This window comes from Mesoplodon bidens (genome assembly GCF_964165515.1).
Source record: "Mesoplodon bidens genome assembly, chromosome: 3".
Lineage (NCBI taxonomy): Eukaryota > Metazoa > Chordata > Mammalia > Artiodactyla > Ziphiidae > Mesoplodon > Mesoplodon bidens.
This window is the reverse complement of record NC_138178.1, coordinates 60,268,134-60,283,819: the sequence shown is the minus strand read 5'-3', so window position 1 is coordinate 60,283,819 and position 15,686 is coordinate 60,268,134. Positions and strand designations below refer to the sequence as shown.

The 15,686-nt window shown below is 37.1% G+C and overlaps 1 protein-coding gene across 3 annotated transcripts in view; it reads right to left on the bottom strand.

The window, feature by feature from the left end:
• LRRC49 (leucine rich repeat containing 49) overlaps nt 1-15,686 on the bottom strand; it is a 131,962-nt gene that overhangs the window by 40,891 nt on the left and 75,385 nt on the right. For all 3 annotated transcript variants that reach the window (XM_081227435.1, XM_081227433.1, XM_081227434.1), the window contains one exon: nt 12,249-12,396. In XM_081227435.1, coding sequence (XP_081083561.1) covers nt 12,249-12,396 — 148 coding nt within the window. The remainder of the gene's footprint in view (nt 1-12,248; nt 12,397-15,686) is intronic.

The following is a 15,686-nucleotide window of genomic DNA, read 5'->3' as shown; positions in this document are numbered from 1 at the left end:
TAAAAGCTTGTTCTTTGAGAAGATAAACAAAATTGATAAAGCATTAGCCAGACTCATCAGGAAAAAAAGGGAGAAGACTCAAATCAATAGAAGTAGAAATGAAAAAGGAGAAGTAACAACAGACACTGCAGAAAAACAAAGGATCATGAGAGATGACTACAAGCAACTACATGCTAATAAAGTGGACAACCTGGAAGAAATGAACAAATTCTCAGAGAAGCACAACATTCCGAGACAGAACCAGGAAGAAAGAGAAAATATAAACAGACCAATCACAAGCACTGAAATTGAGACTGTGATTAATAATCTTCCAACAAACAAAAGCCCAGGGCCAGATGGCTTCACAGGTGAATTCTATCAAACATTTAGAGACGAGCTCACACCTATGCTTCTCAACCTCTTCCAAAATATAGCAGAGGGAGAAAAACTCCCAAATTCATTCTGTGAGGCCACCATCACCTTGATACCAAAACCAGACAAAGATGTCTCAAAAGAAAACTACAGGCCAATATTACTGATGAACATATATGCAAAATCCTCAACTAAATACTAGCAAAGAGAATCCAACAGCACATTAAAAGGATCATACACCATGATCAAGTGGCGTTTATCCCAGGAATGCAAGGATTCTTCAATATACACATATTAATCAATGTGATACACCATATTAACAAACTGAAGGAGAAAAATCGTATCATGATCTCAATAGATGCAGAGAAAGCTTTCAACAAAATTCAACACCCACTTATGATAAAAACTCTGCAGAAAGTAGGCATAGAGGGAACTTACCTCAACATAATAAAGGCCATGTGGGACAACCCCACAGCCAACATCGTACTCAGTGGTGAAAAACTGAAACCATTTCCTCTAAGATCAGGAACAAACAAGGCTGTCCAGTCTCAGCACTATTATTCAACATAGTTTTGGAAGTTTTAGCCACAGCAATCAGAGAAGAAAAAGAAATAAAAGGAATCCAAATCGGAAAAAAAGAAGTAAAGTTGTCACTGTTAGCAGATGACATGACACTATACATAGAGAATCCTAAAGATGCTACCAGAAAACTACTAGAGCTAATCAATGAATCTGGTAAAGTAGCAAGATACAAAAGTAATGCACAGAAATCTCTAGCATTCCTATACACTAACGATGAAACATCTTAAAGAGAAATTAAGGAAACACTCCCATTTACCACTGCAACTAAAGAATAAAATACCTAGGAATAAACCTACCTAGGGAGACAAAAGACCTGTATGCAGAAAACTACAAGACACTGATGAAAGAAATTAAAGATGATACAAATAGATGGAGAGATATACCATGTTCTTGGATTGGAAGAATCAACATTGTGAAAATGACTACACTACCCAAAGCAATCTACAGATTCAATGCAATCCCTATCAAACTACCAGTGGCATTTCTCACAGAACTAGAACAAGAAAGTGCACAATTTGTATGCAAACACAAAAGACCCTGAATAGCCAAAGCAATCTTGAGAACGAAAAATGGAGCTGGGGGAATCAGGCTCCCTGACTTCAGACTATACTACAAAGCTACAGTAATCAAGACAGTATGGTACTGGCACAAAAACAGAAAGATAGATCGATGGAACAGGATAGAAAGCCCAGAGATAAACCCACACACATATGATCACCTTATCTTTGATAAAGGAGGCAGGAATGTACAGTGGAGAAAAGACAGCCTCTTCAATAAGTGGTGCTGGGAAAACTGGACAGGGACATGTAAAAGTATGAGATTAGATCACTCCCTAACACCATACACAAAAATAAGCTCAAAATGGATTAAAGACCTAAATGTAAGCCCAGAAACCATCAAACTCTTAGAGGAAAACATAGGCAGAACACTCTATGACATACATCACAGCAAGATCCTTTTTGACCCACCTCCTAGAGAAATGGAAATAGAGACAAAAATAAACACATGGGACCTAATGAAACTTCAAAGCTTTTGCACAGCAAAGGAAACCATAAACAAGACCAAAAGACAACCCTCAGAATGGGAGAAAATATTTGCAAATGAAGCAACTGACAAAGGATTAATCTCCAAAATTTATAAGCAGCTCATGCAGCTCAATAACAAAAAAACAAATAACCCAATCCAAAAATGGGCAGAAGACCTAAATAGACAGTTCTCCACAGAAGATATACAGACTGCCAACAAACACATGAAAGAATGCTCAACATCTTTAATCATTAGAGAAATGCAAATCAAAACTACAATGAGATATCATCTCACACCAGTCAGAATGGCCATCAAAAAATTTACAAACAATAAATGCTGGAGAGGGTGTGGAAAAAAGGGAACACTCTTGCACTGCTGGTGGGAATGTGAATTGGTACAGCCACTATGGAGAAAAGTATGGAGGTTCCTTAAAAAACTACAAATAGAACTACCATATGACCCAGCAATCCCACTACTGGGCATATACCCTGAGAAAACCATAATTCAAAAAGAGTCATGTACTACAATGTTCGTTGCAGCTCTAGTTACAATAGCCAGGATATGGAAGCAACCTAAGTGTCCATCGACAGATGAATGGATAAAGAAGATGTGGCACATATATACAAGAATATTACTCAGCCATAAAATGAAATGAAATTGAGTTATTTGTAGTGAGGTGGAAGGACCTAGAGTCTGTCATACAGAGTGAAGTAAGTCAGAAAGAGAAAAACCAGTACCGTATGCTAACACATATATATGGAATGTAAAAAAAAAAAAAAAGGTTCTGAAGAACCTTGGGGTAGGACAGGAATAAAGATGCAGATGTAGAGAATGGACTTCAGGACATGGGGGGGTGTAAGGGTACGCTGGGACGAAGTGAGAGAGTGGCATAGACTTATAAATACTACGAAATGTAAAATAGATAGCTAGTGGGAAGCAGCCACATAGCACAGGGAGATCAGCTTGGTGCTTTGTGACCACCTAGAGGGGTGGGATAGGGAGGGTGGGAGGGAGATGCAAGAGGGAGGAGATATGGGGATATATGTATATGTATAGCTGATTCACTTTATTATAAAGCAGAAATGAACACACCATTGTAAAGTAATTATACTGCACTAAAGATTCTAAATAAATAAATAAAGTATATTTTACAATTTGGAAAATAGTTATTCTTAATATTTAAAGGCTGAATAGAGGTAATGAGGAAAAATAAACTAAAAATGAAATTCAGAACCTTGATTACTAGCTTTATAAAATAGCTGGACTAATAAGCCTATTAAACTCTTGCTCAGTCGATGTTGATTTAGTACCTATTAAGTATAACCTGTTTCAGAAAAAAACTTTTTAAAAGAACAAAATGTATTGATGTTCAATTGTTGACTCATGTATTGAATGTGAACTAGAAACAGATTGGTTATTCAAAGAGCAATAACAGTACTAGAAACTGTATGGATCACGTACTAAACATACTTAAGAGACAATTTCATCAGATTTTCAAAAAGAATTTGAGCTTCTATTAAAGGCAGTATGACTTTAAAAGAAAAGCTAAACCTAGGAAAACTGTATATATGCCAAATCTATTCAAATATTGAGTGTTTTAAAAAACTTATATATCTGATGACTATATTTCAGCCCAAATAATTATAGAGTAACTAAACTTAGAAACAAAAATAAACCTCTAATTGTAAAGATAAGCTATAAATCTGTTGGTAAGAAGGAAAAAAATTGTAAAATTCTGGCATCTTCATGATAATTAGTCCAACTTCTGGGACAAAAGCCATATCCTTTATGTAACAAAAGAAACGGATCTATCTGGGACTAAAAATATACATACACTTCTTTCCTTACTTCAGTTTGTCGTGAAGACCCAATACAGAAATGATTTCTAATTAATTAGGAAGTGCAGTGATTTAATAGGTGTTTAATAACTTAGAATATATTGTTAGCAGCTTATTGAGGCTCTAAAACAATGCATATATTATATGAGAAGACATTTTGCTGCAAATAAATAGTAGCAGTCCTAATATAGGCAGCAATTTATAATGTGGAATTTTAAAAACAATGGCAATGTGAGGTTTTAACCATATACTTTAGAATAGTTATACAAAACATTGTTTTCCTTGACTACACTAAATATTAAAACATCTAAAATTACAGAGTTTTGTCTAGAAGAGAATGGCCCATATTTTTCATTCAATCTTTTTTTTTTTTACAGAGAAAACTGATTTCCCAGGGTCATAGTTAATGTCAGAGTGAAGATTAGAAGACATGTCACCTGACTTCTCCTGGCCCATGGATAATAGCTATATTATACTTTGGTGGGGAGGGGAGCCAGAACAGGCTAGGTTATACTGTCATAACAACTTTAAAACTCATACTAGCTTACAATAAGAAAATTTTATTTCTCGATCATGCAAAGAACATTGCAACTGTTCTCTATGTAGTGGCTAAGTATTCCTGGGTACTATGACCTGATGGCATGTTCGACTCAATGTATGATTCCACAATGACCACTGAATGGGAGAAAAGCATGGAAAATCTCACTTTAGCTTTTAAATGCTTCTGTCTGAAAATTATGTACATTACTTCTGCTCACATTTCATTGGCCAAAGCAAGCTGCATGACCACGTTTAACTCCAAGGGAATGGGAAATATCATCTTTCCACCTGTTAAAAAGAGGAGGAGAACCAGAACGCATCGGTGAGCCTTAGTAATGGCTACCACAACAGGAAACTCACCTCTATCTCAGATAGGCTACTGCATTTTTTGGAGGGCAAATTGTAAACAAGTTCATATGAAGCCAACTAAATGTGAGTTTGAGGTGAAAACTTTAGACACTGTGTCCATTTCAGAACTGTGAGAATAGCACCTGCATTCACAAAATACTGCCTTGGAAATAAAAAATTCTGGGAGGCGGAATTTTCTATACAATGGTCCTTCTTCTAGCCCCTCCAAATGTGTCTATTCTCTCCTTTTCTGGACAGTTGTAAAAATATTTGAAGACTACTGTAATATCTTCTCCTTTGTCAACGAATTGTGCCAGGTTCTCTGGAAATACTTCCAGTTTGTGATCACCCTTCTAAAACTAATAGTTCAGGTGTAATTTGACCATTAAAGAAAAAAAGGGGGCTATTGTCCAGTTTTCTGAATTCTCCATTTCTATAAATGAATATTGTTTAAAACCATATTAACTTCTAACAATCATATCTCATAATTAACTCAATTTGAACTTATCGATTCCAATGCAAGTCTTTTTCAAATATGCTAAGTCTCATTTCCCAAAACACTGCATTTGGCTGAGAATTGTTATGTTTGTTGTTGTGAAGTAAAGCCCAGAATTTTCTATTTCTCTCTTTTTATCTTGCTAAATTCTGCTTAAATTTATAGACTAGAAGTCGGCAAACTTTTTCTGTAAAGGGCCAGATGGTAAATATTTTAAGCTTTGTGATCCATATAAAATCCCTATTGCATACTCTTTTTCTTTTTTCACAATGCTTCACAAATATAAAAACCATTCATAGCTTGAGGGCTGTAAAAAGAAAAAAACAGGCTGTGGGATGGATTTGGCCCACAGACTGTAGCTTGCCAAACCTTGTTTTAGATTATTGAGCTACTTTTGGATTCTGATTTGATCAACCAGTACATCAGGATCTCTACCTTTTCCAGGTTGTCATTTACGTATTTTATCAGAATAATATAAATGTTCTCAACTAGTCAACATTCAAAAATGTTGAAGAGAATAAGCTTGAGGAAAAAGCCTCACAGCACGCCAGTACAGATTTCTCTGCAGGCTGGCGTTAATCCATTACTTTCTGTTCCGTAGGTATACCTGAATCGCAAATCCACTTAACCATGTTGTCATACAACTTACTCAACGCACTATCATAAAAGACTCTGTCCAATGTTTTGCTTAAATAACAAAACACTGTCTCTCTATAGCACTCTTCTGAGAGGGTCTGTTTATAATATTTAAAATAGTAACCTAATTTTGTACGGCACAAATTGTTTTTTGTGAACTAATGCTGCCTCCTGCTGATCAATTCCTTAAGTACTCACAACCCATCTTCCAATAATCCAATTTAGATTTCTTTCATAATCTACATTTAAGTTTACTGTCACAATATTTTTTCTTTCCATGATAAAGAGACAGATGAGTTCATGTTTTTTTTTTTTTTTTTTTTTTGTGGTACGCGGGCCTCTCACTGTTGTGGCCTCTCCCGTTGCGGAGCACAGGCTCCGGACGCGCAGGCTCAGCGGCCATGGCTCACGGGCCCAGCCGCTCCGCGGCATGTGGGATCTTCCCGGACCGGGGCACGAACCCGTGTCCCCTGCATCGGCAGGCGGACTCTCAACCACTGCGCCACCAGGGAAGCCCAGAGTTCATCTTATCTTTCAGCTACTCTACTATCCTATACCGCTTGCCAGATGTAACTTTCAAAGGCCCAGCAATTTATTCACTACACTTATCCATTGCTCTAGATTGAAGATTGGCAACTTCTACCCCACAGGCCAAATCCAGTATGCCACCGTTTTTTTTGTAAAAAAAGTTTTATTGGAACAGATCCATGCTCACTCATTTATGTATTGGCCATGCCTGCTTTCACATCACAATGAGAGAGTTGGATAGTTTTCAACAGAGACTGTATAGCCCCCAAACCCTAAAATATTTACTAACAGGCCCTTTACAGATGAAGTTTGCCAGCCCCTGATCTAAATGGGTCTGGACTCAAACTTTTTATTCACCTATCCTAGGCTTTCCTTTCACTTTATTAATATTTATTTCTTCTCTTTACTGACTAAAAGCCATTCTTCTTAACAGAGATAACAAAAGCAAAATAGGAATTGAGGCCAGGAAGCCACATTATCTTTTGATATCTTATTATCTCTTGCCATTCCTCTGGATCAGACCCCCAGAAGCTCTTACCCTGACTAACCTCCCTGCTTCTCACTTTATCACCCATCCTATCCTCCACAATTCATCCTCTGGGTTGCTACTACTCAGATAAACTTTTCAATAGACTAATCCAATTTAAGTATCTTAAAACTCTTTAAGGATTTCCTCTGTTCAACACAAAAATCTAAACTCTTTCCTATGGCATAAAATGCCCTTCATGACTCAGCCCTTGCTGGTCATACATCCTTTTCCTCTTGCTCTTCTCCCCCATGTACAGTCAGTGCACAGCCATGTTGAACTGCTATCAGTTGCTGTATTCTCACACCCGTCTGCATTTTGCTCGCCTTCTCTCTCCCTGGAACACTTTCCACTGATACATCCTCCTTCTTCTTTGCCCCTCGTCAAGTCTCAGGTCAAGTATTTTCTCCTTTGGAACTTTTCCTGTTTCTCCAGTAGACATAGGTGGGCTCTGCTCTTTGATATCATCGTGCCGCGTGTGCGTGTGTGTGTGTGTGTGTGTGTGTGTGTGTATAAACATATACATATTTATTGATCGAGCTCATCTAACTAACTTGTCATTTTGCATTATAATCTTGCCTGCCTCTGTACTTGACTGTAAGTAACTTGAGGGTCTGAATTATGATTCTGATCTTGTCATCTCTAGAGTCTAATACATATCCCAGTGCAGAAACTTCAGTTCAAGGTGCCTAAGAATGTCTCAGGAATTTTTTCATGGTGACTTTAGGTCAAAAGAAATATGTTACAGCTCTGTTTACTAAGTAGTTAGTAAACAACTTAATAAGTATTCATGTTCTAGCAACTTAGTAGCCATTTGAAAAAATAATACTCTTAAATTAAAGAAAAAATACCATTCTTGAATAACCACAATTACTTACTAATGAAATGTGTGTGTCTGTAAGGCATTACACAAGTTCTCAAACACTAGAATTAGATTGGACACTGTCACCTTCATTTCCTGCTCTATACTGATTTTGGCATGGTATTTGCTTTTATCGCAACCACTGAAAGGTCAGCTTTGCCAGGATATAATGCCATAGAGAGAAATATACTGTGACCTAATGTTGAAATGGTAAGCTACCTTAAGCTAGTAATTTTCTCAGTGTCTCACAGATATAAAATATCATTGTGTTTTGCTTGAAAATTATAAATATTCCACAGTGCCCCTCTGAGTTCATTGCAGTATCCTTGGCATGCCGTTTGGGGAACCATAGCCCCAGTGCATAGAAGTTCATTAAATATTTGTGTAATCCACCCCAGCTAGAATGTCCATATGGTAAATTACATAAAACTTAATCAAAAGATATCTTTAAAGAGAAAATAGTTATAGAACTGGTATCAGCAAAATTTGCCAGCCAGGTGGTAAATATTTTAGGGTTGTAGGCCATATAGTTTCTTTAACAACTGTTCAATTCTGCCACTGTAGCATCAAAGCAGATATAAATAATATATAAATGTATGGATATGACTGTGTTCTAACACAACTTTATTTACAAAAACAGGTGGCCTGCTCATGGGCTAGTGTTTGTCAACACTAGCCCATGTTGGCAAATTAATAGAAAGTCTTTTAAAAGGTATATTCTTTCCAAACTAAAGTTTCTAAAAAGGTATAAACAAAAGGTGAGACAGAACACCATGAGTCTATACCAATATGAATAAGTTAATAAATTGAAATTTTTATGAGGTATGGAATTTTGTGACTTATTATAAGAAATATATATTTGGTCTTCATCCCAGTTTCTGGTTCACAGCTCCCCAAACCCTAGGAATTTCCTAAGTGTGGAGAGTGATAAAGGTGTCTTTTGTTTTGTTAACGAGGTGACTTTGGACCCCATCTAAGGATGGAGGCTGGTTCCCAGGAGAACCAACCAGGCAATTAGAGGGTTGGAACTTTCCATCCCACTCCCAGACCTCCACGGAGAGAAGAGGAGTTGGAGGTTGAATCGACTGCCAATGGCTGGGCTTCCCTGGGGGCGCAGTGGTTAAGAATCCGCCTGCCAATGCAGGGGATATGGGTTCGAGCCCTGGTCTGGGAAGATCCCACGTGCCACGGAACAACTAAGCCCATGCACCACAACTACTGAGTCTGCGCTCTAGAGCCCGTGAGCCACAACTACTGAGCCCACGTGCCACAACTACTGAGCCCATGTGCCACAACTACTGAAGCCCGCGTGCCTAGAGCCCGTGCTCCGCAACAAGAGAAGCTGCCGCAATGAGAAGCCCACGCACCGCAATGAAGAGTAGCCTCTGCTCGCCACAACTAGAGAAAGCCCACGCACAGCAACAAAGACCCAACGCAGGCAAAAATAAATAAATAAATTTATATTAAAAAAAGACATTGCCAATGACCGATGATATAATCAATCATGACTATGTAATGAAGCCTCCACAAAAACTCCAAAGGGACAGGTTCAGAGAGCTTTGGGGCTGGTGAAACCTAGAGATTTGGGGAGAGTGGTGTGCTTAGAAGCTCCGTGTCCCTTCCCACATACCTTGCCCTATGCATCTTTTCCATCTGGCTGTTCCTGAGTTATATCCTTTTACAATAAACTGGTGACCTAGTAAGTAAAATGTTTCTGAGTTCTGTAAGCCTCTCTTGCAAATTAATCGAACCTGAGGAGGGGGGTTTGGGGAACATCTGATTTATAGCCAGGGGGTCGGAAGTACAGTTAACAACCTGGACTTGTTACTGGCGTCTGGTGGTGGGGAGGGAGGTGGAGAAGGGTGTGTGTGTAGTCTTATAGGACTGAGTCCTCAACCTGTGGAATCTGGTGCTATCTCCCAGGTAGACAGTGTCAGAATTGAATTGAATTCTTAGACACTGAGATGGTGTTCTGAGAATTTCTCACTGGAGCTGTGGGGAACCCTGCCTCCACCCCGTTGGAAATTGAGTCTCAGAACACCAAAAGAAAAGGGAACAAGAATAACTGCACGTGCAGAAGCCTGGCAGACAACATCTTAAAGTGAACAACATCAATAAAGAGATAAATATAAATTACGTATCACTCGACAGGATGCAGTGAGAGGAATGCAAAATCACTTGTGATATTTATGCCAGAAATCTATAACAAATAATTAACAGTAGGGAAACATCAAATAAAACCCGAATTAAGGGTAATTCTACAAAATAACTGACCTATAATCTTCATAAATGTCAAAGTCATGAAAGTCAAGGAAAGACTAGGGAACTGTTCCTGAAAAATGGTGACAATAGATACATGACAATAAAATGTACCTCTGTGCAACGTATAATTCCAAACTGGATCATTTTGCCCCACAGAACATTATTAATATAACTGGTAAAATTTGAATGTGGTGTAAGGATTAGACATGAGCAATTATTCAATGTTTATCTCCTGATTTTGTTGGTTATATTGTGTTTACATGAGAGAATGTCTTTGCTCGCAAGAAATACATACTGAAGTGTTCAGGGTGGTTGGGGAATTGAGTCAGCAGCTTACTCTCAAATGGTTCAGAAACAAAAGTCCTTTGTCCTGTACTTATAACTTTTCTGTAACTTTGAGATTATTTCCATTAAAAATTTTTTTAATTTCTAAAATTAAACAGTGGAAGAGCAGATGTGCAAGGATTACTGCTCTGTATTAGCAGAAGAGCTGGCCCTGTTCCCATCCCAGGTGATTTTCCTCATTTCCTTACCAAGCAAACACATCCTAGGGAATGTACAAGGACAGTAATTATAGACAGTATTGTTCTCCTTTATTTAAGGCATGGAAGTAGGTAAACTTTACTCAGCAAACAAGGCTTTACTGAACTTTACTACATTCTCAGCATTGTGTGAGATAGAGAAGGAAAGGAAATAAACATGTATAGAACATCTGCATGTATCAAGCTAGGAAGACAAAGAATGGCTTCTGCCCTCAAGGACGATGTACATTAGTTGAGTTGACAAGACTGGCATAAATTCACATGAGAAACATACTATATAATTACTAATTTATTTAATTGGTTAGCTTCTTTTCTCACCCTGTTCCTTGCAACCTCATCAGGAGATCAATTAGAAGTACCAAAGATGCTTAATTAAGAAAGACCTGGAAATAAGGGTAAAAGTACAAGAAAGAGTTGCCAGTATAGATCCAAACAAACTGAAAGGACAAAGAACCTTTCCTCTACACTGGAACAGAGAGAGGTAGAACCCCAGAAGACTGCTGGTATTTACAAATTCACCAACACTTTGTCTGTTAGCCACCTTAGATGTCCATAATATTGCTGAGGTAGAAATGTGAATGGCCCACAGTGTGAAACCAGTGGACAGGCAATGAGTCAACTGGCAATTGAATAAACCTAGCTGATCACTCAGAATCCATATCAGGGAATTCCCTGGCAGTAGTTAGGACTCCGAGCTTTCACTGCCAAGGGTACAAGCTCAGTCCCTGGTCGGGGAACTAAGATCCCACAAGCTGTGAGGTGTGCCAAAAAAAAAAAAAAGAATCCACATCAAAATTAGCAGAGTCTAGAAGTAAGAAAACAGTGGAGGTTTAGGATATTTTTCTAGGTCAGAGATTATCAAAATGAGATCATTAACAGATATTTTCTGAGATAATAAAATGTTCAAATAAATTTGGGATGCAATGAAACAAATTAAGGCAAGTTTGTTTATTACAGAACTTCTTGGACCCTAAAGTATGCTAATGTGCATTGTACACCTAAAAGGAGGGGTATTATTACATGCGGCATTTCACTTAGATCAGGAGCCATATCGAAACTTCTAAGTGTAGAAAATGTCTACCATGGAGACAGAATGAATAAAAAAAGAGATAGCTACTTTGAGAGGTATAGCATCAATAGTAATAATAATAATAATAATAATAATAATAATGATAGCTCCCTATTATGCTTCCTGGGAGCCTCACACTGTTCTAAGGTTTAGTGCTTCATTTTATCTTGACAACAACCCTATGACATAATATAATTATGATCCCCATTTTACCTTGAGGAAAATTAGATAGAAAGGTTAAGTAAATTGTCGAAGGTCATATGACTAGAAAATGGTCAAGCCAGGATGCAGACTCAAGCAGTCTGGCTCCAGCATCCCTGTTCTTAACCATTACACTATATAACTTATCAACGAAATTCTTATTCATTTATTTCAAAGTAAATTATTAGCTGGATATTAAGCAAGAATGAAAAACAAGCATGATGACTAACTTTAAAAGAAGGCTAGGAATTTAATTCAATGAAATTGGGAATACAGATAGGAGGTAAAAAACTTGTCATTATAATTATGAAGTATATAGTCATGATAATCCATAGTTCATTAAAAATAAGAAGCATTTCAAGCAAAGAATATGCAACCCAATGTTCTAACCCATGCTAACTAAAACAATATGGTGAGCAGTTTAGAAGAGTTCTCACTCACCGTGATTCTCTTCATATCTAGCTGGCGCAGCTGCATCATATTCTGAAGGACAGTGTGCTTGTACCATGACTCTTGAGCTATTGGATTGCCATCAAAAGTGATGTCTGAGAGAGAAGTAGAATCAGCAAGGCAGCAAACACTCTCAAAACTGCAGGAAAGACAGAAACCACTGGATTACTGTGAGACCTTCAGAGAGTACTTTGTTTTGTTTCATACACATTATTTTTTAGAACAGTTTTAGATTTACAGTAAAATTGAGAAGATAGTACAGACTTCCCACATGCTCCACACCAAGTTTCCCCGATTATTAACATCTTGTATTAGTATAGTACATTTTTTACAATTAATGAACTAATATTGATATATTCTTACTAACTCAAGTCAATATTTTATCCAGATTTCTTTAGTTTTACACAATGTCCTTTTTCTGTTCCAAGATCCCATCCAGGATACCACATTACATTTAGTTGTGATGTCTCCTTAGGCTCCTCTTGGCTGTGACATTTTCTTAGACTTTCCTTATTTTTGATCATCTTGACAGTTTTGAGGAGTACTGATCAGTTATTCTGCAGGCTGCCCCTCTACTGAAATTTGTCTGATTTTTTTTTTCATGATGAGATTAGGGTTATGGTACATACCATTAACTAATATGATTTATCACTGTTGAAGTTGACCTTGATTACCTAACTGAAACAGTGTTTGTCAGGTTTCTCCAACGTAAAGTTATTCTTCCCTCCCCTTCTTTCCCTACTGAATTCTTTGGAAGGTGGTCATTATGTGCAGCCCATACTTAAGGAGTGGAAGTTCAGTTTCCTCTCATTGAGGGCACAGTATCTACATAATTTATTTGGAATTCTTCTTCCCAGGGAGTTTGTCTTTTCCCTGTGTATTTATTTATATCAGTTTTGATTCATGGACATTTCATTTCATTCTTTGGGTTATAATCCAGTACTAGTTTACTTATTTTATTGTTCAAATTGTTCCAGCTTTGGCCATTGGATCTCTTTCAGCTGGCTCCTATGTCCATTTGACATACCCCTATTAAATACATGGATTTTTTGTTTTTGTAGGCACTTCCTTACTTTCTAGCGTTATAAGATACTCTAGACTCATATATTTCCTACCCCAGTCCTAGAATCAGCCATTTCTTCAAGAAGCCATGATTCCCTTTTTTGGGGAATGGCATTAGAAACAAAGATCTAGTGGCTAGGTGTACTATTTACTACTAGGTGTCATTTCTTTTAGGCCCTCTGATGACAGAGCAAGGAAATATATGTGTGTATACCAACCTGTGCGTATACGTATATCGATATTTCTCTATGAAACCATCTGTGCGTACATTAAGCTAACCATGAGTTCAAACTGATGTCTCCAACTCTAATCTATTACCAAAGGGATCATTCTAGCTTCTTTCCCTTACTTATCTGTAAATTCCTACTCCAACAAGGAGAAATCTGGCTCCCACCATCTCTCATCCATTTAGTTAATTATTAATTCCAGAATATATGTATAGTGGTGTCAGAATTTTCAATTTGTACCCCCATGGGAAATAACTTTATTAACAAAAGCATAATGATAATGTGTAATTCCTTTTGCATCTAGTCTTACAGACTCATTTCCAAAGTTACTTAGGTCAGCACCTTCCCCTCCCACTCTTCCCTGCTCATCATACCTTCAAGAAGGTTGTTCCATACAATTGAAATACAGTTACAATCTCTTGTCATAGTCTATATTCATTTCTTCCTGGGATCCTCCAACCTCCTAAATTATTTTTTTAATACGCATTAAAGTTCACTCTTTGTGCTGTAAAGTACTATGGGTTTTGACAAATGCATAATGTCATGTATCCACCAAGAAAGTATCATACAAAATAGTTTCATTGCCTTAAAAAATCCCCTATTTAACCATCGTCCTCTCTCCCTGAATCTCTGGCAGCCACTGATCTTTTCACTGTCTATATAGCTTTGTTTTTTCCAGAACTTCTTATAGTTGGAATCATATATTATAGCTTGTAGCCTTCTCAGATTGACTTCTTTCACTTAGCAGTATGCAGTTAAGGTTCATCTGTACCTTTCCGTGGCTTCATAGCTTCTATTTTTAAAAAAATCATTGAGTAATAATATTCCATTGTCTATATGTACCACAGTTTGTCCATTCACCTATTGAAGACATCTTGGTTGCTTCCGGTTTTCAGTGATATGAATAAAGTGGCTTAAATATTCATATGCAGCTTTTTGTGTGAACATAAATTTTCATCTCAGTTGGGTATTGAATTGCACTCAGTAGTGCAATTGCTGGATTGTACAGTAAGACTATGTTTAGCTTTCTAAGAAAACACCAAACTGTCTTCCAAAGTGGCTGTGCCATCTTGCATTCCTACTGGCTCTACATTCTTATCAGCATCTCATATTTGTCAGTTTTTAAAAAAATTTTATTCATTCCAATAGGTCTGTAGCAGTTTCATTGTTTTAATAGGCACTCCCAAATGACAAAGATGTTGAGCATTTTTTCATATGCATATTTGCTACTGGTATACCTTCTCTGCATTTTCAGCTCTTGGGGCCATTTTTAATTGGGTTCTTTGTTTCTTTATTGTTGAGTTTTAAGAGTTTTTTTGTCATATCATGAATATGTCTTTTATCAGATATATGTTTTGCAAATATTTCTCCCAGTCTGACTTGCCTTTTCATTTTCTTAATTGCATCCTTCACAGGGCAGAAGTTTTTTATTTTAACTATGTCCAGCTTATCAATTTTCTTTTTCATGGATCATGCTTTTGGTGTTGTATCTAAAAACTTGCCAAACCCAACATTGCCTAGATTTTCTCTTAAGTTTTCTTCTAGAAGTTCTATAGTTTTGTGTCTTATATTTAGGTATAATCCATTTTGAGTTAATTTTGCAACAGGTATAAGGTCTATGCCTAGATTCAATTTTATATGAATATCCAATTGTTACAGTGCCATTTATTGAAAAGACTATTCTTTCTCTATTGAATTGCCTTTGCTCCTTTGTCAAAGATCACTTGACTATATTTGTGTAGGTCTATTTTGGGACCCTCTATTATTCTCCGTTGATATATGTGTCCATCCTTTCACCAATACCATGCTGCCTTGATTACTGTACCTTTATAGTAAGTCTTGAAATAGGTTAGTGTCAGTCCTCCAACTTTGTTCTCCTTCAGTATCATGTTGCTATTCTAGGTCTTAGCTTTTCCATATAAACTTTAGAATCTATTTGTCAATATTTGCTTGCTGGGATTTTGATCAGGACTTTCATTTCTTTATTGAGGTACAGGTGACATACAACACTGTATTAATTTCAGGTATACACATGATTCAATATAGGTATATACTGCAAAATGTTCACCATGATTAAGTCAGTTAACATCCATTACCATACATAGTTACAGAATATTTTTTCTTGTGATGAGAACTTTTA